Source organism: Rhinolophus hipposideros (genome assembly GCF_964194185.1).
Source record: "Rhinolophus hipposideros genome assembly, chromosome: 24".
Classification (NCBI taxonomy): Eukaryota; Metazoa; Chordata; class Mammalia; order Chiroptera; family Rhinolophidae; genus Rhinolophus; species Rhinolophus hipposideros.
In genome coordinates, this window is record NC_138070.1 from 19,259,891 (window position 1) to 19,287,829 (window position 27,939).

The window sequence follows — 27,939 nt, forward strand, 5'->3', positions numbered from 1 at the left end:
CTGATTGAGGCAGTGGCCTGGGGGAGGGAGATGGGGTTCAGGGGTCTTCAGAAAGCAAGCCAGCAAACTGCAGAGCCAGGATCTGAACCCAGGTCGGACCACCTCTTTCTGTCACACTAGACGGCCCCACAAACAGCCTGGGCCTGGTGGAGTTGGTGTATCAGGGCCGCAACCCTGCAAAGCTGCCCTTTTGGAGCTGAAAGCTGGGAGCCCTGTTTATGCTTCCGCGGGGCACAGAGGCATGGTTGGCCCAATGGCGTCCCCTGGTGGTTAAAGATGGAGGTCCCACGAGGGCCACTCAGCTCAGGCCTGCCACGGCAGCCTCCTGATTCGGTACCTCTGTGAAGTGACCAAGTGTGAAGCCCGGCCACCGAGCGTGCTCATTAAGCTCTCATGCTATCTGGATAGATGATGGATTCAGATTCACGTCTGACCTCCTTCCCTTTGTTGTGGGATGTGACAACTTACTTTCTGCCATGAGCCTCGCTCTCCTCATCTGTAAACCGGGGATGATGTTTCCTTCCTCAGCTCAGGCCGGGCACACAGTAGGTGTGCAGGGGAGCTGGCACCGTCACCTCTCACTGAAAGGCACAGGTGCCCGAGCAACTTCCTCCAGACTCTGGGCCCTCCCCTCACCCCAGAAAGCTAGCACCTTGCTCTGACCCACGTGTGCCACCTGTCTCAGGCTGGCTCTCCCTGGCGGGGCCCATTTGCCCTCTCTTTTCCTGAGTGGCATGGTAGGGGCAGCAAACCTGGGTGCTGTCTCTACCTCTGCCATTGGACACTGAGCCTTTGGTTAAGGCACTCCCCATCGTGAGCCTCGGTTTGCTGGCCTGAAAAATGGGGCTATAATCTGTCTGCTTCAGAGCTGCATATAAAAGGGATGTGTAAACTGTGGAGTGCTGTGCCATGGGGCTCTGGTAAAGACCGGCTCTGGGCGCTGTGACTGTCCCACAGTGGTGTCTCCCTCCAGCCTGGCTCTCGGAAGGTGATCTGGACTTGGGTGGAGATTTAGGGGCAGGGAAACTTTCCAACTGCCCTCAAAACACCCATATAGGTTTCCTTTAATCTCCCCTGCCTCCTTTGGAATATCTGTGGTCTTTCCAGTGAGGAAATGGACCAGGAAGTACTGGCCCAGCCTCCATTCCTCTGGACAGATAAAGCCTGGGTATTTCTAAACACCTCATTTTGAGCAAGAGTTTTGATCTGTGGCCTCCTGCCAAGGTTTTGCCATTCTTTCCTGACAAACAACAGACTGTTTTGTAACCTGCTTTATAAAACAGCTTTATTAACAACTAAGTATGCACAGTTTTTCACAAAGAAATAGTAAACCTCAGCCAGCTGTTACCAGTGTCACCCAGCGCCCTTCTGGCTTTCCTCCAGCCTCAAACACCCCACAGCCACCCTTGCCCCATGCCTCAGTCTGGAAGGCTTCCTCACACATGGTCACCCCCACACATGCTGTTGTTCTTCTTTCAGGGGCCCCTTCCTTGGGCAAAGCACATCTGGGTTTCTTTGCCGGATGCTCCCCCAGAATTTGGCTCCTGCCCCTCCAAGCACATGTGGTGACGATATGCCACTCAATAATAGATCATCAGAGTCACTTCTCTCAATATAGGCGACCTTACTGCTAGCAGAGTCTGGTCAGACCAGGGCCCCTGATATACCCAGGGCCTGCAGTGCCTGGTACTAGACAGATACTCATTAAAAATTGATGAATAATTGGATGAACAAAGAAACAAACTTGGGGCAAGACAGCCCCTCCCTGGGCTATTTCTTTGGTAGCTCGCACCAGCCTCCTGCCGCTCACAGCAGCCCAGCTCTCGTGGATGGCACAGCCACCTGAGCCACCAGGCCGCCCCCCCCACCCCTTAGTACTTTCAAGGAAACCAGATGAGGCTGTGCTGATGGGGAAAATCAGCTGTGGATGGTTAGAAAGACCAGGGTCAGGGGTCAAGTCCATGAACCCCCTGTTCTTAAGCAGAGGGCATGAAGGCTCTGTCATGACAACAGGCAGTCCCAGTGAAACCTGGCCCTGGGTCTTCCCAACCCCAGTTGGTCACACCCTCCATAGCCGGCCAAGGGCAGTGGGAAGATGGCTCTGGGACACCTTAGGGCATCAGGGGGCTGCGTCTGGGGAGGCTGTATGGAGGGTGACCACACAGTGCCCTATGGGTGGTGGGAAAACCTGCCACATCTGTGATATGGGGGCAGCTCTGGGACAGGGGCATGTCCTGTGAATTTTGCCTGACAGCCCCAGACTGCCTTCTTGATATTGGCACAATTTTTTTTCTTGCCAAACTACTCACTCTTCTGGACCAAGAGTGCCTCAAGGCACTGGCTTTTGGCGTTTCGTTTCATTGAGTTAGTTTACTTTTGATAGCATCAGAGCCCCTTTTCAGACTCTGTGCTGAAACCATGAATGACCCAGCTGCCACAGGTGGAGGGGCTGGAGGCCCCAAGGGCCTAACATAGCTCACCTGAAGACTCCTACCTTCCCAAGTCATAATTTTCTTGCCAAAAATAGGTCCTGGGAGTTTGAGAAACCTCTTATGAATTGGAGAAAATGAAATCACAGAATCTGAGGGCGGGAAAAAGGCCGGAGTCCAGCTGCTGGCTGGACAGTGAGTCTGCTGAGGCTCCCAGTCTCTGGGAAGGGCCTTGGCAGCCAGAATGCTAATGCTTTGCAGGGAGAACCCTTTTTATAGGGACATTGGACCACTCATTCCAGGAGACATCAACTGGATAGACAGCATTCCTTTGCCCTCTGAGACAGCAGTACAGAGGACAAACAAGGAGCTCGTGGGCAGGGATCCAGGGCCAGGGGCCAAGCCACCCCGGGGTCAGGCCACTGGCTTGGCCAGCCAGAAGGCAGGGGGCAGGGTGGTGAGGGGAAGGGCAGCACAGCCTGCGCTCACAGGCCCCCTTCAATAGCTTCGATGCCATCTGGAATCAACCCGCAGAGCCACACCCAGCTTGGCGGCTTCCTCAGCTCATTCCAGGGCAAGTTCTGCTCTGTTGGGTGCAGGCCACCCAGCAAAGCAGATGACAGTCCTGACTGTGGGCTGTGGGCACAAGGAGAGCCAGCTTTGGAGAAATAGATGCCATCACCGGCCAGTTGCTGGGTCACATGGTAGGGTTGGCAGCCGACCTTCAGCTGCCGCCTCGGGGAGACACAAAGGTGGAGGAAAAGCTGGATGGTTCTCCAAGAAGAAAGTCAGAGACTGAGACGAGCACTCTGAGACGGCAGCTCCACTCTCCACACATCAGCGCGGTCCACCTCGCTCCAGTTACATGCAGAGAATGGGGCCTCCCTGCTCTTAGGGCCCGAAGCTGTGCTCCCTGCAAGGCTGAGGGCTCATGTACTGAGGGTGCCAAAAAAAATGTACACACATTTTAAGAAAGGAAAAACTATTAAAATTGTAATACTCAATATAGACCGATAACAAAAGATGACTACAAGTCACGTTTGACTTCAGCAATTACAAGAGGTGCTCAAAGTGGTGACCGTCAGCGTCCAGACACTTCTGATGATGGCAAACTACTGCTTGAGCAACGTTGACCAAAGTGTCAATTGGTATACGTGTTTTGGCACGCCCGGTATGTGCCCCCAAGCCAGGATACCAGGCATGGGTGAGTCTTGGGACAGGTGGACCTTGTCAGGAGGGATACAGGGCAGCTTCTGCAGTCAGGACCTTCCTCAGTGGATGCTGGTTCATCCTCAGGGTTCTCATTCTCATTCTCTGTGAACAGGGAATAAGATGCTTGTCGGAATCCTCTGGGTGGCTTATGCACTGGGTGTCTCCTTCCTGCCTGGCTACTGTGCCAGGTGGGCCCATGAGGAGCTGAGATGGCGATATGGGGTGAGTGATCTCTGAGGTCACCTCCAGTACCACCCTCCCTGGGAGAGGAGGGGCCAGGGAGTGGGGTGCTAAGGGAATTGGAGAGCACGGACACAGCAGCAGCCAGCGTCTTCATTGTGCTAGAGACGATCCCGTTGCCTCCAGACCCTGAATCTTCTCCTCAGCGGCCTTGTCGGGGAGCAACACCTCCACAGTATAGCTGACCTTCTTGGCGTGTATCAGGCTGTAGGTGTTGTCGAAGCGCAGGACATCTACAAGGACGGAGAAGGAATCAGGCAAGTCGAGTACGGCCCATCTGCACACCTGGTGCCTCCCAGGATGGTGGCTGAGGCTGGAAGGTCAGCCACTGTCCCGTCCCCAGCCCATTGCCCACTGCCATCTCTTTGGATGATGCCTGTGTTCACTAAAGGAATAATAACACCCCCCAGCAGGCCTCAGCCCCTTCTAGGTGCCAGGCATTACATCAGCACTCCTAGCTCCCTCAATCCGCAAGGCAGCCCAAGGAAGGTGCTCTCACCCCCATTACGTGGATGAGGCTTAGAGATGGGTGATGTGACTTTCCACTGAGTACGGAGCAAGGGAGGGCAGGGGCTGGGATTCCCTTATCTTGACGCTCCAACCTAGAGAGGAGCTCTGCTTTCCCCAGAGGAGAGGGCTGAGCTCTATAAACCATGTTTTCATCAAGCTTTTCGTAGAAGGCATGTCCTTCAATGCCAAGGTCCAATGTGGACTCTGGGACGTGTTGAGTCATCCAGTTTCTGTCTCCACTCTCCTAATTCTTCCTCTCCACAAAGGTGAACTGGAGATGTATTTGTAAGCATTAGTAAAACTTGCTCTCCTTCTCCAGAGGAAATCAAGCGTGGGTCCCCCTTCTTCTAGCTCCCTTCCCAGTAAAGATGGGAGGTCCGCAGATTTGCTGGGCAGTTCTGTTTCTCGTAACACTGACCAAACTCTATTTGGTCTGGGTAGCCGGGGAAGGAAGGATAATGGAAGACTCATCTCTTCAGGATGCCCAGAGTGAGGTGGTCCATGCACCTGGGCAGGCTGAGACCTCTGAAGCTAAGACCATGGCTGTTTTATACCTGTCCAGCCCAGTGTAGGGGCTTCCTAGAAGCTGATTCTGCAGCCCCAGGCTGTGAGTCTTGCTTTCCACAATGTGTCTCTGCCCTTGTACCCACACCGAGGGCCACTAGTCAGATCCAACACCCCAAGCCAATGCCCGTGGCACCCATGGGATCTAGGAGCATGCACAGACCCCCACGCCTTCCCTGAGAGCTGGAAGTAGAGGGGAAAGAGAGAAGCCAGACTGGCAACACATGTCAGCTCATTTCTCTGCCAGGAGGAAGGAAAATCTCCAGTGAACCCTGCAGCTCTTACAGACGCCAGGCTTGTGGCAGGTGAGGCTCCCATCCTCTGGCACCATGTGGGCGTTGTAGCGCTGGCTGGACAGCACCTCCGTCATGTCCCCTACCCGCTGCCGCTCCCCCTGCTTGGTCTTCAGGAAAACCCCAAAGCCGATGTCTGCTCCATCTGACGCAAACTGCCACCTGCACGGGACAGGGCCCTTCTGATGACCACCTCCCTGGGCTCCGGGCCCCTCCCATCTGTGCCCAGGTGTGAGTGGCCACCATCCCTACCTGAGCACGCAGCCTGGGAACAGGATCTCATTATCCACCTGCAGGGAGGAGCCGCGGCCCACGGTCGCCGTGTGCTCGTACTGCACCCTCACCTGGTTGTGCAGGTAATAGGTCTTGGGCACCTCGCCCCCATAGTTGATCTGTGGGTGAGGGTGGGTGAGTGGGACCATGGCCATCACCCCTCCCTCCCCGACTTCTGGACACCCTGTACCTTGGTCATGCACTTGGGGTTGCCATCGGGGTCAGTCATGGTCCCCCCATACTCCATGGGTATCTGGTCGGGGCTGATAAACTTTGATATCTCCTGCTTCCAGTTGCCTGTGGGAGTAACAGTGAGGGCTTCGCCGGGACTCAGGAAGGCTGCCAGAGGCAGAGGGAGCCAAGCCCTGGGAGGGGATCTGATGTGCTTTGGCTTGCTCCCTGGGTGCCTACTCCTGAGAGTACCCAAGAGCTTCACATGGCCATTCAGGTTCGGATACAGGGCCCAAAACCTTGCCTGAGTGGACAAAGGCTGACACATGTCAAGCCAAGGTCAGCACCACAGGAAAGAAGACGAATCAGGGAAAAATGGGGCCTTGAGCACTGACTACTGATTCCTAGGCAGATGGGGAGATGGGCACAGCCAGCAGGCCAAGTCACTCACCTCCTAGAATGACTATCTTCTTTTGAGTCACTTCAGTCAAGAATGACTTGACCAAGTTGAAGGCCACAGGGAACAGCCTGGGGGCTGAAACACATGAAACTGCCTTGGGAAGCCAAACCAGACAGGACTTGGATGAAGTCATGCCCAAGGGCATGGGCTGGACAGGAGTTAGGCAGATCTAGATTCTGCCACCCCCTGCTGTGTGACCTTCAGCTAGTTACTCACCCTCTCTGAGTCTTAGTGCTGTTAACTATAAAATGGAGATTAAATCAAACACTATATCCATAATACTTGGCACAGTGTCTGAGTCCCAATAAATGGTTGGCTCCCCTGCTCAGCTATAAGGTTTTGGCAGTGTGGATTCCCCAGTGGTGCCTCTTCCTTTCCACTCTCCAGTTTTTCCCAGGTTGACTTGGAATCCTCTTGGGTGCAAGTAGGTGGGGCATCTGCATTAGACCTCACGGCCCATCTGAATTGTTCATGCTTACTGGGAGCTTTCTGCGGGCCAGGCTCTGTGCTACGCCTTCTCCACAGACTGTCTCATTTAACCTCACAGCTATCTTATGAGAAGGTGCCATTACATCTCCATTTTATAGAATGGAAAAACTGAGACTCAGTGAGGTTCAATAGCTTTGCTCCAAGTCACAGAGCTCGCTGGATTGGAAGCCAGATCATCTGACCTGGAGCACATGCAGGGACCCCTTCGCTATATCCCTGTCACAGACAGGGACCATTCCTGCTCAAAGTGTGCCCACCAACCTAGGTGGTCCATGGACCATCTATTACCAGCCCACACTCAGATAACTAAAGAAAATAATAGCAAACATTTAGAAATTTATAACCTATTTGACATTGCTGCACATGCTTTTGTATATTCCAAAAGTTATTAGTTTATGAAGGACTGAGCTAAAAACAAACAAACACAAACAAACAAACAAACAAAAAAACATTCTTCACAAAAGATGCTTTGAGAAGCCTTGAACTCAGTGGCTTACCCACTGTCCCCCCACATTCCCCACTCCTCCCCCCACCAGTCATCCTCACCTCGAACAACAAGTAAATGCTTTATCGTCTCAGGATAATTTGCTTCCACGAGGGCAAAATACTGTGGAGTTAAGAAGAGTCTGGTCTAGACCACGCTCCCACATCCACGCCTGGATTTGGTGGCCTCTGAGGTTGTGGAGATGAGCCCTCTGCCCCGCTATTCCCTGACCCACCCCATCTTCTGTGATACACTTCCTCCTTGGAGGTGGTATCCTGAGCCAGTTTCACTGGCTGCTCTATGAGCCCCCTGGGGGCTATCCTCCGTCATCCATGAATCAGAAGCTGGTGTAGGCAGTGGCTCCCTATTGTCCCTGAGCCAGCTGCTTACCTTACCTGTTGGTAGACCTCCACAGCTGGCTTCCACAGGTGTTTCAGGCTCAGCCCTTCTAAGTCAAACACCATCACTACTGTCTCGATCTTCCTGCCCAGCTGCATGAGACAGAACAGGTCCATAGGTCAGACAACAGCTTTAGTTGGGAGATCATGGCTAGAGAGGCCTGGGCACCACTCCCACCTTCCTGCCACCCCCACTCCTGGCTGCCCATAGTGTTTTCCAAATAGATTGGACCCATCTAAGCTCTGACAAGATGCTGCATTTGAGCCCTGGCACGGTGGCCCTTACACTATTTGTTCAACACTATTGCCTGGAATTAGTTAACCGTGGAATTAAAGACAGCCTTGGTTGTCCAGTGGGCATCTTTCTGTACAGTAGTATACCACGTCGGCCAGTGTCTGTAGTAACACAGCTGTGTGCAAGCCAGAGCTATGCTGGCAGGCTGTGTGGCCTTGGGTGGGTTTTTTACCCCTCTGAGCCTTCATTTTTTGTGTGTGTGTGAAATGGGGATAATTCCAGGCTCTAATAGAATTGCTGTAAGAACTCGATGAGCCCATGTGCCTGGCACGTGGCTAGTCCCTGGTAAATATCAGCAGATATTGTTAGTAGTATCGTCATCACCATAATCATTGGCTCCAGTTGGGAACATCCATGCCGTGGAAGACGCTGCTTTGACCTATAATATCAGCCATCTTGTTTGAGACACACATCTATTCAAACCAGGAACTAAATACAGTGCTTTACAAGTCTCTCATGCCTGCCACAAATCTCTGTGGAGGTCCTTTGTGTTTAGCGCTGTGCCAGTTGCTGGGGACACAGGCTCTGCCCATGTCATGTGGAGTCAGCCATTCGTCAAATCATCCCACAGTGACATAACAGCTCCCTCTGGGAGTCTTCTCCTTATGCTCGTTATATACTTAGACTCAAACCAACAAGGCATTAGATTCACTCTGAAGGACACAGGCCAGGAAACACAGAGTTAGGGGCAAGGAGGAGATCTGAGAAGGTGGGTGTGGGTCCCTCTTGGCTTAGAAGCCCCATGTCCCACAAGACTGAATCTTTTTTTTTGAAGCAGCTCCATAGTAGCTTCTAGGGACCCACAGGGATGTGCCCAGTTTCCAGGGTCACTGCTCTCGGGGACACCCAAAGCAATGGCTCCCCCGTCAGGTGTTTACAGTTATGCAATTTACAATCAGTGGATGTCTTTTTCATAAGTAAAGCTGACCTTCCACTGTTCCCAGGGTTGCCGGGAAACAGAATCAGAGGCTTCACTGCACACAAGATCAGCATCTCACTCCGGGTCCGAGGAGAGGGGAAAGGGCTTTAGTGACTCTAGGCTCGTGCCAGCAGAGAGCATCAGGCACGTGTTGGATGTGTGTGGATGGGTGACTGGAGGAGAAGCCACGTCCCAGGAGAGCCTGGAGTGCGGGGCTGGGGGAAAGCAGGGACAGGACCCCCTGTGCCAGTCACTCACCTTCTGACTCTGTAGCTCACACTCCTTCAAAAGCAGTTCAAAGGCTTTGATGCGCTTCCGGATCAGTTCCTGCTTGGAAGCTGACAGGAGGAGACCTTTGGGGTCCAGGGCCCCGACTAAGTCGAACCACACGGGGCAGCCTTCATAGTCGTAGCCGCACAGACCACCCGAGTCATACAGCTGGACCACCTGGGTGAGGTACGGATTCAAACCAGCCCACCGGGCCATGTCCCTGCTCCGTCAGGTGTCAGGTGGCCGGACATGGTTGGGGGCAGTGAAGCGGTGGGGAATCAGATGCTGAATGACGCTCACCTCTGAGGCCTGCCATGTGAGGATGTTGTCCAGGTCCTGTTGCTTCCGGAACTCCATGTGCTGTGGAGACACAGCAGGACCTGAAGGCTGCCTGCCCCAACGGCCTTGAGGGCACCTGGGGACATCGGGCCAGGACTCTCACTCACAGTCAGTAAGAACCTGCCAGAGCATCCCCAGGTCCTACTGACAAGGAACTGGGGGTGGGGATGCCAGGAGGAGAGCTGTGGGAACCCGGGTCTGAAGCAGAAAGGGATCCGAGGAGGAAGAAAGAAGAAACACGACAACGGGACAGGGTAAGGGTCCCCCCTCTTGGTCTCTAATTCCTGGGAACAGCCTGTGGAAGGCAGGATGCTGATGAGAATGAGGGCTTACCTTCCGGAGCATGTCCTCGGATTTCTTCAGGTCAAAGTTCTGAGCTGCAAGAAGAGTCGAGGTAAAGAGGAGGCTTGAGGCCAGCTCTAGAACGAGCCGTTCTCTCGAAGCTCGTGAGGAAATAATGGGTTGTCCCAAGGCTTTTCCTGACACGCCAAGAATATATATTGGGGGTCTGGAAAGTTTGTTAAAATGCAGTGATCTTTAATTCTCTAGATGACTTTGGAGGGCCCTTGATTTCAGTTTCCAGGACTTTTAAAACTCAGAGGTAGGTTTAGCTTGTGATATTTGATGTCCCACTGGGAGCAGAGAGAGCCCCTCAGTGTTAGGGGTAGTGAGGAGTCAGGCAGACTTGGCCTTGAATTCTAGTTTTGTCCTTTTATTTGCTGTGCAACTTTGCGCAAGTCACTTACCTTCTCTGAGCCTTAGGTTTTTAAATCTGCTAAATGGGAATAATATCTTTTTCAGCGTTATTAAAAAAATAACATGAGACAAAGTGTACAAAGTGCTTGGCATGTTACCTGGCTCACAGTAAGTTCTCAGTAAACAGTAGCCATTGTTGTGATCACTTATTTTGAAGAAATAAATGCACTTTAATTGAAAATATGGTACTCTGTTTTAGAAATGCCGTGATTGTTGCTCATTGATTCACTGAGGCATTAGTGTAGTGATGGCCTTCAATCAGATCCAGGATCAGAGATTTTCAAATGGAAGGGGCCTGAGATGCTATCAGGCTTCCTCTGCCTTGATCATGAGATACCTCCAGAAAAAAACCACCAAGGCCACCAGCTCTGCCTTGATTATCAAGTTCAAAATTCATTCCATAGGGTGTGCTGAGTTGAAATGAATTTTCCCTAAGCCCTGAGGTGGTTTCTGTTATTATAATAATTTTACACTGTTGCAGCAATTCCTAGAAGCTACTTCTCTACTACATCCACTTCCTGAAGTGTTTGCTGGGCACCTGCTTGGTGCCAGATTCTCTAAGGGGACCACACAGCTTGTCTTCAAGGCACCAGAGATAGACCCAAAGGCAGGTCCTGAAGACGATGTTCAGTGATATCTGACTCAAGGTCAGGACAGGCCTGTCACCCTGAGAACTTCCCAGGTTTAGCTCTAACCTCACATTGACCCTGTGCCCACTTGATGCCAGGCATTACACCCTCTACTTTAACACTCACAACAGTTGGTGGGGAGGTGGCCTCAGGTGGATTAAGAAATTGAGGCTCAGCGGAGATTTTGTGCCACGCCGATTTGAAGGGGAGTTTAGATTCTAACACAAAATGGGCTGATTCCAGAGGTCGCGTTCTTTACCACTCTGTGGCACTATCTCCCCAAATCTCCCACACCTTCTCTTGAGAAACCTCCGAACCTGCCAGCCTTACCTCGCAGCCAGCGCAGGAGGAAGTAGTCATCAGCTTTGGGCATGGTAGGCAGCAGGTCCTGGAGGTTACCCCGGAACTGGGTGGGGTGGGGAATATGATTGTCAGAAGGTTCCCATGATCCCCCGGCCTCCAATTCCATTCCCGACTCGTCCCACCCTTAGTCAGCCAGTCGGCCCTGCCCAGGGACCCTGCAGGTGAGGACTGCATGATTAGCAGCAGCTGCCTGGGCCATTTTGCCACCTGGGAATGGGGCACCCCCCCAGCCCACCATGGTAGGAAGAGTTGAGTCCTTCTCAAACTTTGGAGGATCTCTGCCCCTCAAGACCCTCATTCTATAGGTCTGAGATGGGGCCCTGCCATCCCTATTTTTGCCCAGATCTCTGGTGAATTTCATGCAGGCCAACCAGAGCATTTGGGGAACATTGCCCCTGATACTGCATCATGAGGGCCTGGATTTGGAAGCAAGTTAGTTAACCTCTCTGAACCTCAGTTTCCTCATCTGCGAAGTGGGAACAATGATAAACTTTTGCCAATCAAAAGAACTTGGGCAGGTAAAGCACTTAGCATCAGGCCTGGCTTGCAGCAGGTGCCACATAAATGTGGGCACTCAGCAAAAGTGGACTGCACAGAGTCCTGGACAGTGGAATCTTTGTGGAAACAATCCAAAGCAAAGGTCAGCAGGTAGGGACTGAAAAAGAGGACAGGGCTGCCTCATCGGGGCCCTGTTGGGGCTGGGGGAAGGAGGACGGCTGATCTGCTGGGGGTAACTTTTCCTACTGGCAGAGTTTGGGGAAGCCGCTAGGAATTTGGGTTTGGAACTGAGGCTCAGGTTTCACATAGAAAAGAGACCTCACTCCCATAAGGATGAAAGGAATGAAAGGTGAGGCCTGGGGGGCTGGGTGTGCTGGGGAAATCTGTGACTGAGAATTTGGGATTAGAAACAGGTGCCAGCAGAGCCATAGGAGCTGTCTTGACGGCCACCCATCAAACAAGCTTTAGCACCATAATGATTTTTTAAAATAAGAATGTATTCATGTATTGCGCACACAATTAAAAATAAATAATCAACTTAAACATCTGCGGTGTTAACAACACAAGCAACGACAACTGCTACAGACACCTGGAATGGAGCTTCTTTCACATTGACCAGCTGTAACCTCTGGGCTCCTGAGGAAGTTTTTTCTGGGGTGGGAGGGGACGGACACTGCCTGAGAAACAATAACTCTGCACCACTCAGCCCCTCCAGATTACCAGCTTCCCTCCTTTGAACCTGAAGCCGGAGGGGCAGAGGTCATATTCCTGCTTTGCAGATGAAGGAATTGAGGCTGGGGACGAGGGGTGGAAGGGGAGGGGGTCTTCCCCAGGAACAGAATGAGGCAGTTCCAAGGCCAGGAGGAGTCCATGTCTTCCAATCTCAAGGCCGCTCGACCCTTGGAGCACATGTCAATCAACTAAGAGAAAGCCACTAAGCAGGTGCTGGGAAGGGCTTGGAGCAACTTGGAGGAAAAACTTATCTTAGGATGATGCCAGGTGGAGAAAGGAGCATCTGGCAGTGTGACCACAGGAGGTCACGACTTAGGAAAAAGCGGGAAGGAAATGCTCCCAAGGGACTAGACCTCTGGGACTATCAGTGGCCTTTCCCCCTTCCGACTTTTCTCTTTTTCCCTAATTTTAAAAATAGCATTCATTTCTTTTAAATAATGGTAAAAAGAAGAATAAACTCTTTTTACATTGTTTAAAGCTCTTTGGCCCACAGGCACCTCCACCACAATTCACCCCCAAAGGCCAGGTGTCTAGTCCCTCCTAGGAGCCTAGTATCTGGGGCATCTCTGAGGCCATTGCCAATGGGGAGGGGAGGATTCACCAGGGGACCTTCTTTCCTTCACCTGAGGACCCTTCCTTATCTGGGGACCCTCTGCTTCTGGAACCTTCTCTTTTACCTTGGAATTCACCAGGGACCCCATCATTCATCTGAGACCCTTCTCTCGTTCACTAGGAATTCACTCAGGTCCCCCCACCTCCCTTCACCAGGGGTTCTCATTCCTCCCTGGAGCACCCTTCGGTCTTCCCCAGGTTAGGAGCCTAAAAAGAACTCATTGTCCTGAAGTCTGAAGCTGCCCTTTCACAGGTCCAAAGTGTGAGGCAGGGCGGTGACCCACCCCCACCCCAAACCTGAAGTCCCAGTTTACTGTCCTGGCCATCTGCACACCGAATTAACGCTGTGGCACCTAAGACTTGGGTATGCTTGTCCTTCCCCATGGCCCTGACACTTCTAGGTGTGGTCTTCAGTATTGTCTTGAAATCACCAAAAACTTCTCCATCTCCCTTTAATGAAAACATTGACAACAGGCCCAAAGAGAAACCAAACAAATGTGTTGCAATCTCGGCAGGAGATCTGGGAGTCTGTCTGCCCAAAGCTTCTCAGAAGCCGGATGGATGGCAGCGCCAGGTCACTCACCCGCCTCTCCCCACAACCAGAGAACAAGGGCCTGGAGCGGTCAGGAGTGAAAAGCTGGATTTGCCCAGAGAAGGACTCCTGTCGGGTGTTCTATACACAGCTGCCTCAGCAACTGCACACAGGCACTCTCCAGGGTCCCTCTTCAGTCACAAGATAGAGACTCCAGCCCAGGTGGGCATCGTCAGGCTGCTCGGCCCCTCCCCAAGCCTCCCCACCCACGAAGCCCCTCACCCTGGCCAGCGCCTCCTGCTGCTGGGAGTTCAGGTCCCCGACTCTGCCGCTCATGGTGCCTGTGGTTGCCTGGCTTTGCCACTCGTGGTGCTCATGGACTCCCGGTTTTGCTGGGCACGTCAGATGTTTGTCCCGCCTCGATGGGAGAGAGCTAGCTTCACCCCGCCCTGTCCCGCCGGGCTCTCCTCCCCTCTGGGGTGTTTGCCAAGGCCAGTCGCCAAGACACACCCTACCTGGGCCAAGGAGGTGCCACTTTCCCTCCCAGAGCACAGATTTCAGTTGGGGGAAGCAGGCACCCCCACCCCCCCATCCCAGGGGCTCCTACAGGTTCTGCGTAGCAGTGAAGGGGGAGGGCGTAAAGGACACTTGGGCAAGTTTCAGAGAACACCAAGATCCCCTTCCAGCAAAATGGAGGAACTTTTTATAAACTTGGTTCTACCTTCTAGGTGGTCCTCAGGACTTTATTCCCAAGGGGCCCCCAACCTTCCTCCCCTGACTTTGAACACAGGCTGCACCCTGTTAGTGTTCACTAACTGATAGGAGAGCCCTTATGTGCAAGAGGATTCCAGGCTTCAAGATGGTCTGGAGGATTAGATAAGATAATCCGCCATGGTTCTGCCTGGCATTGCATACCCGGCAAGTGTTGGCTGGTAGGAATATTGTTTCATAATCGTTGCTTTTGAGGCTGTCACTGGAGCAGCAAGCCACAGGGGTAGAGATCCAGGAACGGCTCCCTTGTGAGGTACTGGGTAGGATCCACAGCCCAAAAGCCAGGGAGAGGGAAGTGGCAGTGGGGAAACCCTGGGTGGAGTGATGGAGGGGTTGGGAGGCCAAAGGGTGTTGGGTGGCTGACACAGGTGTCCAGGATGGCATCCAAGAGTCAGGCAAAGGTCACTGGGGAAGGTGAGAAAACTCAAATTGGTTGGGCAGGAATTTTCCAGAGAGAGGAGCAAATGGGAGGTAAAGGTGAACGGGGAGGTACATCAGGCCACCAGAACCTTTCCCCTCTTCCCTCCCTTGGGCTCAAATAAAGGTCTAGGCCAGCGCTGACCAGCCGGGTGGCCACAAGCCACGTGTTGCTATTGAGCTTTGGGAATTTGGCTTGTCACTAGGGAAAATGGAGATGTGCTGTAAGTGTAAAATACACACCAAATTTCAAAGGCCTAATACCCCCAAAATTAAATAGATTCCATTCATTCATTTCTTATATTAATGACATGTTGAAATGATAAATGTTTGGGGGTATATTGGGTCAATAAGATATATTGTTAAAATGAATTTCACCCGTTTCTTTTACTTTTTTATACTTTAGAATTTCTCAAATTCATAAACTTTATTTTTGGGACAGTTTTAGATTCACAGCAAAATTGAGCAGAAAGCATAGAGAGCTCTCATATACCCCCCACCCCCACACACAGAATGCCCCACTACGGACCACACACACCAGAGGGGTACATTTGTTAGAACTCATGAACCTACGTCATTGTCACCCACAGCCTATAGTTTACGGTAGGTTCATTCCTGGTGTTGTACATTCTATGGGTTTGTACAACTGCATAATGACATGTGTTCACCATTGTGGTATCTTGCTGTATCATACAGAATAGGGTCACTACCCTAAAAATTTTCTGTGCTCTATTCTTTTAATTTTTAAAAATGTAGTTACCAGAAAAGTTTAAATTATGGGTGCGACTCAAATTTGCAGCTTGCATTATATTTCATTTGGACAGTGCTGTCCTAGACTTTAAATCGGAGAGAGAGAGAGAGAGAGAGAGAGAGAGAGAGAGAGAGAGAGAGAGAGATATTACAAAAAGCTAAAAGAAAGTAAAAGTGACATCACATCTCTGGAAGGGCATGGTGTGTGCCTAAAAGCAATGACAGAAATTACAAAGGGACGATCAGTTGTAAGGCATTAAGTCAGTCATTGCTGATGTGAAGTTGGGAAAAATAAAATGTACAAAAACTGATATCTTTTAAAGAACGTGTGCAAATTGATACGAAAAATAGTAAGACACTAAGAAATGGACAAAAGACTCAAAACACTAATTATCAGAGAGGAATACAATCATGTGGATAAACGCTCAGCCTCCAGATTATCAAAGAAATGTGTATATAAATAATGAGATACTTTTTTCCTCCACCAAATTAGTATAGCAACAAAACAAACATACACAAAGCCTTTAAAAAAATGGAGTTAGTTAGTTAGAAGTTGGTGAAATGGAGACATTCATACATTGCTGGCAGGGCTAGAAATTGGTTCAGCTTTTCTAGAAAACTATTTGACAATATGCATTAGGATCTTTTAGTAGTTTACCACTTTGCCCAATCATCCTAACTAACATAAAATATTTTCAGCTTAATGTAGTGTGTGCATTATTAACAGGAAAATTGGAAATATTTTTTCAGGAAACCACGATGCTTAATGTGGTTGATAAAGAGTTTATAAAACACATGGAAAAAAATCGAAGGAAACAAGTTGGAAAAGATAGGACAACATTCCATATGCCATATGCTTCTGAAATGTAAAACAAAATCCACTCAATAAAAGAAGGGCCACACGAGAAAAGAAATTTATCCCCAACTTTCTCCAGTGGAGTAGGAAAAGTGATATTTTTAAAATGCCACACGTCACAAGGTAACTTTATTTAACCAGCACTTAAAGGTATTTTCTATGGGCCAGGCCCTGGTCTAAGGATTTTGTAAATATTAGCTCAGCGCTGTCCAACAGATAGGTAGTGGGAGCCATACAGGTAACTTGAAATTCTCCAGCAGGCACATAAAAATATTTAGTTTGAATAATATATTTTATTTAACATAATGTACCCAAAATATCATTTCAACATGTGATCAATGTGACCAATAAATGAGATAAATTAATAATTCATAGTGAGATACCTTGCATTCTTTTTATTTTTGTATCAGCTCTTTGAAATCCAGTGTGCATGTAGCATACTAGCACATTTCAATTCCGACTAGCCACATTTCAAATGCTCAAATAGCCACATGTGGTGCTATGGGTTGAATTGTGTCCCTGCCCCCACATTCAGATATTGAAGTCCTAAACCCCAGCACTTAAGAATGTGGTCTTACTTGGAAACAGGGTCATTGCAGAAGTAATTAGTTAAGATGAGGTCAAAGTGGAATAAGGTGGGCCTCTAATCCAGTATGACCGGTGTCCTTATTAAAGGGGGAAATTTGGAAACAGACACACGCACAGGGAGAATGTTATGTGAAGATGAAGGCAGAGTTTGAGGTAATGCTTCCACAAGCCCAGGAACACCAAAGATTGCCAGCAAATCATCAGAACCTAGGGGAGAGGCGCGGAACAGATTTTTCCTCATCGCCCTTAGAAAGGACCATACCTACTGACACCTTGGTCTTGAACTGCTAGCCTCCCGAATAGTGAGTGAATACGTTCTGTAGTTGGAGCCACTCAGTCTGGGGTACCTTATTATGCAGTCCTAGCAAACTAATACAGGTGGTCAATCCGGCAGTGCAGTGTTAGCTCATTGAATGTTTCGGACACATTCTGAGGGAGGCACAATTATTATCCCTGTTTTTTGGACCAGGAATGTGAAGTTCAGGAGCCTCCTGAGGTCTCACTGTCAGCAAGCACAAAGCCAGGACTGGAATCCAGGCAGGGTGGTGCACGGCCAGCTGCTCACCATGTCATGTCTGCCCAGCTCTGTGGTTCCAGGTCACGCTGAGGTCCCTGTCTTTCCGACACAGAGCAGATGTCCTCCCCTGAGCCTGCAGTATGCTGCCGCTTGCTCAAACTCCAGTTATCACTGGGTGTGGAGGACTTTTGTTCTAACCACCTGGGAGCCAGGGGTTTGGCAGACAGACGACTCCTCTCTTCCATGGTGTGCCTGTCTGCTCCTGCTATCCAAAAGGTGGCACATTCTTTTGGTGCCCCCTGGCGTGTGGGCTGAGAAGCTGGACTGCAATGATGTGTTGCCATGGTACGTAACATAAGTTCACTCACTGACGTATCTCCTGCCCCCTCACTGCCGCGTCTCTCCCTCCCATCTTTCAGGTGCCCCCAAAGCCGTGGCATAGCTCCATGGCCACAGGTGTCTGGCTTGCAGTCCTAATTCAAGCCTATAAGCTGCCAGCTAAAGGAAACTCGGTGGGGTGAATGGCATCTCCATTATTGGGGTGCAGTCAGGCTCTGCAGGAGCCCACACTGTCCGCACATTATGGCTAGATCAGTGCCATGCAGCAGACGTCTAGGATGGGCAGGTGCCATCGAATGCTCCTCCAAATACATAGGGTTTGGACAGGTTGGGAGGAAGTATCTGCTTGGCACAGATGCCAAGGGCAGGGTGGCCTCATGCTTAGGCCTGCCTACGTGGTAGAGATTAGTCTGTAGGGCAGCTTTTGGAGGGTTTCCTTGGCTCCCTCCATTAACTCAGGGTGACCCCAGGGAAAGGAAGGACCTGGTGTGGCCACATCCCCCCTATATTCTGCTCTCCAGGAAGAGAGATGGTCACAAGGCCCTGGGAGCGAGGAGTGGCAAGGGAACACTGACCCATGACCCCAAAGGGAAAAGGGGGGTCTGAGGTCTGGGGCCACAGCTGAATTTCTAGTTTTCTTCCTCTAGAAAACCCAGGAGGTCCCTGATCTTCCCATGCCACAGAGCATCAGGTGGAGAGTTTGTGGAGCGATCTATCTCCCCTTGTTGCTCCCTCCTACCACGGGGCCTTTGCACATGCTATTCCCTCTGACTTAAACACCATTCCCTCACCTTCTCCTTGTGCACTGCCTAGTTAGTGCATCTTTACCATCTCTGATCCCCCAGTTAAATGCTCCAACAGAACCCTACTCCCCTTTTGTAAGCATTATTCTCATTAGACATTGCTTACTTGAACTATTTGACTCACCCCCTTTACATGAAGACATGGAACATAGTTGCTGTGCTCACCACTGTACGCATATGCTCCAAGCTACAGAGGCTGATAAAAGCTAGAGCCAGGGTTTGAACGCTTATCTATCTACCCTCAAGGCCTGGATCCTTTACACTACCTGCCCTGGCTCCCTGAAGATAGACTGTTATAGTAGAGGCCTAAGCAAGTGCACTGCATCAGGGCTTCCACGGAATGTCTCCCAGAGGAGATGGTATTTGAGCTGGGCTTCTAAGGTAGGAATGGAAGGAAGATGTGGCGTTTCTTTAGGTGGAAAAACTGTCCAGAGAAACTCACAGAATAAGAGGGAAGAGAGATGCTATAAAGGCAGGGAGCTCAGAAAGATTGGAGTCACGTCATGAAGGAACTTCAGGCTGTTCTGGGGACTTTGGGACATGTCTTACAGGTATAGGGAGCTTTTGAAGGTTTTAGAGGAAGGGACCGGTGTGAGTCCACCTGTGCCAGGAAGATAACACTGGGCCACGATGGAAGAATGAGGAAGACAGCAGGAGTTCAAAGCAGGGATACTGGTCAGGAGGCTATTGCATAAATCCATGGTGGCTGTGGGAGAGAACTGGGGAGGAGCAGACAGTGAGCAGGGACAGGTCAGAGCCTCACCTCTGTCTGGAGCAGGGGAGGGTGAGCCTGGAGTGGAGGCTTTGAGTGGGAAGATAGTGGAAGAGGAGGCAGGTGGGGTCAGCTGTGGACACCACCATTATCTAGCCTGGCTCTAGCCTTTAGCCTGTTCCCACGGAGAGTGTAGCAAAGGTGTTGAAGTGGATAGCGTGGTGGGTGGGAGGGGCAGATCATGGGGTCAAAGGGCCAGACCCAAGGAGACCCCTCTGTCCTCATCTTGGTTCCCTGGTGCCCTCTTCTAGCCCACTGGACTACAGCCTATGGGGCATTTCTCCAGCACCCCCCACCCCAGCTCCATGGTACCATCTGTGCAGGAGAACATGATAGAATCATGGAGGATGAAAGGAGCCAGCCAATGGATTTTGGAATCAACTGAATAAACTTGTTATCAAAAGTTTGGAATAGATTGTTGAGTAGGGGTGGATGGTGAGCCCTTAAAAATGAAAGCAGTGAACCCTGGGAGCCTACGTGGGGTCACCAAGAGTAAGACCTGTTGAGTGCCCACATTTCCATGTTTAGATAGGATTTCCACGTTTGGACAGGATTTCCAGCAAAGCGGTCAATTAGGGAAGTAGTTTGGCTGTCTTCTGGGGCTACCACGTTGACAGTAAGCTGGGCAATGCATGTGAATAGTGAATGCTTAGGCAGAATCCCTGCTGATGGCACAGCCAGACCCAGGGGCCAGACCCAGGTCAGGGTCAAGCTAGTGGGGTTATGGGGCCTCTGGGGCTCAGAGTGAGGCCGGGTCTGAAATCTGAATCAGGAGCTTGGATGGAGACCCAAGAGTGAACAAATTCTCAGATGCCCTAATACTGGGAAGACAAGTATGTGTGTGTAAGACAGAAACAAGCATCAAAAATACTTTCTAGATAGGGAAAGTTGTGACATTGAATTTCAGTTCAGAGTGGCAACTACAGAGCTGCTTGCTGGGTAATTGTATTAACCATGTCTTTTATTTTCTATATTCTGATGCTTTGATATCTGGAGGTACTGCCCCTCCCAGGAATAGCCAATTCCTAGAGATTGTAAACAACTCGCCCATGAGTGTGCTTTTTGAATACAAACCAACTAATATAGAACCCACATTCTGACCACCTCCTGCGTCAAGCTCCCACACTCTGGGCCACTACTCCTCTGCCCTTGTCACCCTAGGGCCAGGTGCTAGACAACCAGGGACAGCCCTTGTGCCCCAGAGCCCGCTGAAATTATTCAGATTAGCCAATCCTAGTCCTACTTCCCCTGCCTCACCCATTCCTTCCTGTGGAAACCATAACAAAGGCTTTTGCCACAGTTCCTCCCTCTCCCTCCACCTTATGACCCAATGCGGTGCTTCTCCCCGTGGTCCCCTGTAGTATGGCATGCCGCCTTCTCTTGGGAACTGAGTAATACATTATCCTTTCAATGGTAATTGTTTCCAGATCTGTTGGTCTTACTATATGTCAAATTTTCTATTAACACAATATATTTTAGAGCAAGAGCTCATGGCTTGGTATTGGTTCATAGAAAAGGGCCCACAGTTTTTGCTGAGTGTGTGGTCACAGGAGATAATAATCGGGATAGTGTTTTGTGTTGCTTTGCTGTGGGCATCTGGCCACCACTGGGACACTGCCCCAACAGTTTCTACGACGCAGACCTACTGTGACAGCCAGACCTACAACTGGCTGTTGTAGAATCCCATCCAGACCAGGGAGCCATTGCCACCCCTGAGAGCCCAGACCCAACTCTACTCTGTGCCTATGGGAGCCAGGGACCCCCACCTGGTGGGACTGGAGGCACTAGGCACCTACCCTGCCCCCCATCTCCAGGTGGAGCCATTTCCTGCCAACACTTACAGGCGCCAGCCTTAGGTGAGACGGGTGAGGCTCCCATCCTCAGGCACCAGGTGGGCGTTGTAGCGCTGGCTGGGCAGCACCTCCGGCATGTCCCCTACCCACTGCCCACTGCCCCTTCTTGATCTTCAGGAAAGCCCCAAAGCCGGTGTCTGGCCCGTCTGATGAAAACTGCCACCTGCAGGGGACAGGGCCCCTCTGATGACCACCTGCTTGGGCTCCGGGCCCCTGCCAGCTGTGCCCAGGTGTGAGTGGCCACCATCCCTACCTGAGCACACAGCCTGGGAACTTATCCAGCTGCAGGGAGGAGCCGCGGCCCACAGTCACTGTGTGCTCATACTGCACCCTCACCTGGTTGTGCAGGTAATAGCTCTTGGGCACCTCGCCCCGTAGCTGATTTGTGGGTGAGGGTGTGTGAGTGGGACCATGGCCATCGCCTCTCCCTCCATGACCTCTGGGCACCCTGTACCTTGATCAGGCCCTTGGGGTTGCCATCGGGGTCAATCATGGTTCCCCCAGACTCCATGGGTATCAGGGCTGATGAACTTTGGCATCTCCTGCTTCCAGTTGCCTGTGGGGGCAATGGGTGGGGAGCTCCACAGGGACTCAGAGAGGCTTGCCCAAAGGCAGAAGGAGCCAAGCCCAGGGCTGTCCTGTGGTGTACTTTCCACCCTCCCTGGTGTGCTCCTGGTGCCCATTCCCCCAGGATGGAAGTTGAGAAGCTCTGGTCTAGACTGGGAGCTCAGCATATGCTCCTGTGTTGACAAGTTCCTGCCCCCAGGCCTGCCCCTCCAGGCCCGATACCCTGCCCCCATCTGTCTAGGTATTGGCGCAATGGCCATCTGGGTAGGGACTCAGAACAGCACCTCCGGGAGCCTGAGGCTGAGGACAGGCTGGCGCTGACCTGGGTTTTCTTTTCCTTTGGAGACTGAACTCAGCCTTCCTGTCAGCCCATACTCTCAGCTCCTGCAGCTCCAACACCCTCAGAACAGGGGGGCAAACTTGCGATAGCTCCCCATTCCCCCCCCACCCCATCTTCTCTGAAATAGTCAAGGGGGGTCCACAATCAAAGGAATAAGGGCATTGTGGGAACAAAGTAGAAGAAAGCAGAGGTGAATACCCAACATACCCTAGGATAGGTATGGACTGCTTAAGTATAACAGCAACAAAGGGGCTGGCCCGGTGACTCAGGCGGTTGGAGGGCTATGTTCCTGACACCGGTCGGATTCCCACATGGGCCAGTGAGCTGCGCCCTCTACAGCTAAGATTATGAATAACAGCTCTCCCTGGAGCTGGGCTGCCAGGAGGGAGGGAGCAAGCCAGCTGGGGGCGGGGTGAAGAAGGGGAAAAAATAAATAAATAAAAGCAGCCCAGGGCAGCTAAATGGCTGTTGGTTAGAGCGGGTTAGAGCTTGAGCTCTCAATAACAAAGCTGCCATTTTAGTTGATGGTGTGCCCACCAGCAGCTAAGATTGAAAACTGCGACTGGACTTGGACCTGAGCTGTGCCCAGGAGAAACGCACAATATTCCCCAATTAAAAAAAAAAAGGGCAACAGAGAAATCAATGTAAAAGCACCTCCCCCGAATGTGACGACAACCTAACACTAAGTCAAAAATAAGAAATAACAGGAAAACATAAATTTGGGAAAATGTTTGCCACAAATATGACAGAAAAGTTCAATGTGCTTCATATGTAAAGAGCACCTATAAATCAGTAAGAAAAATACTTTTCTAGATGATGGGCTAGTGGGAGCACAATTTAGGTTGGATTTGAATCTGTGTCTTCTGGGCTGCAGCTCTTTTTGTGTAAATAAATGCTTTAATTAAAACAAAAAAGAAAAAAGAAAGAAAGAAAGTGGGTGAGAGATACCAAGAAGCTGTAAACAAACAAAAAAAGTAAAGCATAAAGGAAAATTCTAATCTCACAAGTGAGAAAAGAAATCCAACATATAAAACAATAATAATCATTTTCCATTTTAAAGATGGCAAGAGTCTTTTAAATTATTAAGGGCCAATGTTGGTAAGCTTGAGGAGAAATGGGCACGTTCAAACATAGCTGATGAAGTTAAATTCTGAGCGAGGTGGAACACTACACTGTAAAACGTGTCAGAAGTCCTAATACATGCATTCTCCTTTGGGGAAAAAAAACCTTACCATTTCTAGGATTTTATCCCATGGAAAAAATTCCGGGTGTGTACAAAGATTTATCTATAAAGATCTTCACTACTGACTTTTTCCTAATGTAAAAACATTACAAACAACATAAATTTAAAAACTTTACCAAAGTGGAAAAATGTTTATCACATGATACGTGAACAAAGGTATGTTGCAAAAGGGTGTATGTATGATATAAGCCTATTTTAATTTTTTCAAAAAGTATTTCTCTGAAGAGACAGTAAATGTTAACAGTAGTTTTCTGAATGACAGGATTTCTGCCTCCATCTTTATATATTTCTATATTTTTTGCAAATTTCCAAACTGTATTAGTTGTATAATTTGGAAAACTTGGATCTTATTCTCCCTATTTTACAGATGAGGAAACTGAGGACACAGGCAGGGAACATTACTTACTTACTTGCAGCTAGTAATTGGCAAAGCCAACCCTCAAATCCACATCTCCCAACTCACATCTGCCCCCCTATGCTGCCTCTGGGGGTCTCTCAGAGGCCTCCTGACCCCTCTGTCCTCTGCAAGTGGGCACACTGGCCTCAGCAGTTGATGCCACAAAGCTGTGGGGTCCACATGCTAGTTGGTCCTGGAGCCCAATGCCCTAGGATGCAGAAACCATCAGGTCTGTGGAGGGCCAGACCCAGCCCAGGCTCCAGGCTGGAGAGGAGGCCCAGAGCTGCTCTCACCTCCCAGTATCACCAGCTTTGTGTGTGTCTCCTCCATCATGCATGACTGGCCAGGTGGAAGGCCACAGGAAACAGCTTGGGGGCTGAAACAGGCACTGTTTCAGGGTCTCTTAGGATGTCAGTTCCTCACTCTATTGCCTCATGTCCCCTGCCCCCAACTGAATATCCTGGGCTGGTTTCTCCACCTTTCATAACAATAAATTCTTCAAAATCTCAGGGTCCTTTTTGCAGAGTGCTGTGAGAACTGTGGGACCAAACGCAGGTCAATGCACAAGCTACAGGTATCTCAATAATGACCTTTGTGTCCTCTCCCTCCCCACCCTCCAGGCACCCCAAGGATAGAGTTCTAGTCTCTGCCACCAGCTGTAGGAGGCACCCCAGACACCCAGAACCCACCAGGCAAAAGAAGCCGCCATTTACCAGTTTCTTGGATCCTAGTCACAGGCCTTCTGAAAGCAACTAGTACAGATTCTTGACAGGCTGCAGGGGGACGGCCCCGCCCACTGCAGACCAGAAAAACCTGGAAGGACTATGGAGGGTTCCCCTGCTTATGGCTTGGACAATAGTTCAGCTTTAGGAATGAGACAAACTTTCTTTAGCATAATAAAGATTTCAAGTTACAAGGCACGGCTTTTTTTTTTTCAATTGAGATATAAATCTCATCTTTTCAAAGTGTACATTCAGTAATTTTTTCAATAGAATCACAAAGTTGTGCAACCATTCCCACTATCTAGTTCCAGAACATTTTCATCACTTCACAAGGAAACCCTGAACCCATTAGCAGTCACTCCCCATTCCCCTCTCCCTACAGCCCCTGGCAGCCACTAACCTCTCTGTCGCTATGGATTTGCTTATTCTGGACATTTCCTATCAATGGGCTCATACTATATGTGGTCTTTGGGGTCTGGCTTCTTTAATTTAGTATAATGTTTTCATGGATGCTCTTAAAAATTTTTAAGTTTTAGGGTCTTTGCTATCCTGGGTTGAGCAGAAAGAAAGGGAAGTGTAGTCTGGCTGCTCCTGGTATCCTTGCTTCCTTAGGGCCTCCCTCCCCTCCTCAGAGCTCCTAGAGCTGACTTGCTCCCAGCCCCCTCCCAGAGGAGCAGGAGGGACATTCACAGGGACCCTGGTAGGCCGTGGTGACCTGCTAGGTATGAGATGGTGCCCATGAGATGGTGCTGAGCTGACTTGGTACAGCCCTAAGAGATTGTGGGGTTGAAAACATCCCTGCAAACAGGAAGTAAGCAATGAGGATCCCACCTCCACCCCACATCAACAAGTGGGGTGCAGAGGCCCAGATGTGTGAACCACTCTGCACCCCCTGGTGGGGCTGCCTCACCTCCCGGGCACACTCCTTTTCTGGCTTCCACAGATGTCTCAGGCTCAGACCCTCAACATCAAAAATGGCCCTGATTTTCTGAACCTTCTTCCCCAGCTGCAAGGGAAAGAACGGCAGGGGGACCTCATGAGAGTCTGTCCCACGCACCTGACCCAAGATAGGGTTGGGCCTGAGCTCAGGGCACTAGCCTGGCTTATCTCAGCTCTACCTGGCATGGAAGTCTCATGCCAGCAAGCCAGGTGCCAGAAGGGGCCATCTCAACGGGCATCTCCACACATCTGTCCATGGGTGGGCAAGTCTCTGTGCCTCAGTTTACTCCTCTGTCCAGTGGGGTTAAAACACCTGTCTCCCTCCATCAAATGAAACCACAGAAGGCAAAGTGGTCCAATGGGTTGAGCAGAGCCTCGAGGCCAGTCAAGGGGGAGTGAAACCTGGCTTGGCAACTTACTGGGTTCCTGGCCTCTCTGAGCCTGTGTTCACTCCTCGGTCTAGGAGGAACAAAGGAGCTCAGGAAGGCAGGTGCTGGGTGTGGCGCTCAGGGGAGTGCCCAGTGCCAGAAGGCAGCCTTGGAGGGTGCCAGGCTGAGGCTGCCCAGGGGTGTGGAAGGGCCCCCTGGTACCCTCCCCTCCTGGTTCTGCCACTCCTGCAGGAGCAGCTCACAGCCCAGGAACTTATACCTGAGCAGCTCCTGTTTGGAGACAGAAAGGAGGAGGTCCTGGGGATCCAGGCCTCTGATAACATGGTCCCAGACAGGGCTCCTCTCCCTGTTGTGAAAGCAGATGCCTTTGGTATTGCACAGCCTGACCATCTGGATATAGGAGACAGAAGGCTTGGGGAGCGTGGGTGGGTTTGAGAGAGCGCCAGAATTCCAAAGGGCAGACCATTGGGGACTTGGGGGCTCACCTCCGGTGACTGCCACACAAAGATGTTTTTTAGGTCCTGTTGCTTTCAGAACGCCACATGCTGCAGGCACAGCAGGACCTGAAGACCCTGCCTAAGCTAAAGCTCTCCACAGGGACACCAGACCAGGCCCTCCTGCTTACACCCACTGATAGCCGGCCAGAGTGTAAAATAGAATTGGAGCTGGGGACAGGAGCGGGAGGAGGGAGACATGGTCTGTCTCAGAGGAGGGAGAGAGAGATAAGTGAGGCCTGCACTTGCCAGCTGCTTCTCACTGCATTCTTCTGTCTGCTCCCCACACTCTACGCCCCACATGGCCACCCTGGGAGCTCTGCAAAGCAGGAGTTAGACTCTTCAGTCTCCACCTTCCAGTTGCCCTTAGTCAAAAACCTACATCCCATAAGGAGGCGTGGCGGGCCCGGGGGATGGGCCTGGGCCATCCATGCTGCCTCACCTCTTCCCTTTCTTTCTACAAAACCTCCCTATGTTCCTGGAATACACCAGCTCTGCCTACCTCAGGGCCTTTGCACAGCTGCACCCTCTGCCTCTGATCTTCACATATCTGCCTCCTCTTGGGTATTCATGTCCTAGCTGAAATGCCCCACCTCAGCAGGAAAGGCCTCCCCAACTTCCCTTCTTTCTGTTTTACTGTCTTTGTTGCACTTTCCACGATCAGGAATTGTCTTGTTATTTGTTTATCTGGTGTATTTGCTCTCTCTTTCCACGACTGCACTCTCCCCAGTGCTAGCGCAGGCCAGGCTCACATTGAGGTTCAAAAAATGGGCATTGCATGAATGAATGCCTCAGGCTTGGGATAAAAACCAGGGCCAGGCTAGGCTGGGGGAGATGTTGTTTTCACCTTCTGAAGCATGTCCTCTGATTTCTGCAGGACGAAGCTCTGAGCTCAATGAGGGGATGGAGCTTTGGTTGTGGAATCCTGGAGGCTTGTTCAGGTGTCTGGAGAGTGAGGTCCTTCCTCATCTTCCCATCCAGCTTTGCCTCCTCTTATTCAGAGGCCCTGTTCCTGACATGGGGACCCATGGTGGGGCTCAGTAAGAGCTAAGATACCCTGAACCTCAGGGAGACTTGGATATAGGCCACTTGATTCCCTGGGCTGATGGCAGTGGGCATGCCCTTGTGTAGGACTTGGTGGCCGTGGTAAGTGGAGAGAGAAGCCACTACCTAGGAGAAAGCTAGAAAGAGAAGACGTCCAGAAGAACAGCTCTTTGAATCCCTATCACATCCACGGCCACTGTCAGGACCTTGGAAACTCATGCTGTGCTTGGGACTCTTTTCCTATTGCTCTAGAAAAGTCATTAAGAGATCAGACCCTAGAATCTGGTAGAATCACAGGGCTGGGAATTGTTTAGTCAGGGGTCACTTACACTCTTAAAAGTCATTGCGGATGCCAATGAACTCTTGTTTATTTAGGTTATATTTGTTGATATTTACTATATTAGAAATTAATATTGAGAATTTTTTAAACACAAGAATACACGAGCACATATTTCCTTAGATTCAGAGCATTGATCTCGTTACATCATGTAGCTTCTGGAAAACTCCAGTGTACACTCATGAGAGGATGAGAGTAAAAAAGGCAAATAATATCTATGTGTTATTATGAAAATAGTCCCCCTAAAAGGGTCTTGGGAACCCTTAGGGGTTCCAGGACCACGCTTTGAGAACCACTGGTTCAACTTGTGAATGATTTAAAATACACAGGGAA

At 50.5% G+C, this 27,939-nt stretch overlaps 1 protein-coding gene and 1 pseudogene across 5 annotated transcripts; both read right to left on the reverse strand.

Moving 5' to 3' along the window:
* Nucleotides 1–1,264: 1,264 nt before the first annotated feature.
* On the reverse strand, nt 1,265–13,908 carry LOC308492455 (SEC14-like protein 4). 4 transcript variants are annotated; one of them, XM_081037508.1, is made up of 13 exons: nt 13,751–13,908; nt 11,062–11,137; nt 9,680–9,723; nt 9,308–9,367; nt 8,996–9,184; nt 7,521–7,616; nt 7,188–7,248; nt 6,144–6,227; nt 5,712–5,818; nt 5,501–5,640; nt 5,241–5,410; nt 3,956–4,114; nt 1,265–3,743 (listed from the first exon to the last, which is right to left on the reverse strand). In XM_081037508.1, exons 1-12 carry the CDS (start codon nt 13,802–13,804, stop codon nt 3,975–3,977), a joined length of 1,221 nt encoding a protein of 406 aa, XP_080893634.1. In that variant the 5' UTR covers nt 13,805–13,908; the 3' UTR covers nt 1,265–3,743; nt 3,956–3,974. The 4 variants fall into 4 exon arrangements, with proteins under 4 accessions (XP_080893634.1, XP_080893635.1, XP_080893633.1 ...); XM_081037509.1 differs by having other exon boundaries at nt 5,501–5,592; nt 13,751–13,883; XM_081037507.1 differs by having other exon boundaries at nt 5,712–5,839; nt 13,751–13,883.
* Nucleotides 13,909–21,133: 7,225 nt separating this feature from the next.
* On the reverse strand, nt 21,134–27,613 carry LOC308492630 (putative SEC14-like protein 6; annotated as a pseudogene). The gene is made up of 7 exons: nt 27,599–27,613; nt 25,933–26,001; nt 25,314–25,409; nt 23,823–23,889; nt 21,589–21,690; nt 21,388–21,512; nt 21,134–21,297 (listed from the first exon to the last, which is right to left on the reverse strand). The product of its transcript is annotated as a putative SEC14-like protein 6 (transcript).
* Between the last annotated feature and the right edge of the window lie 326 nt (nt 27,614–27,939).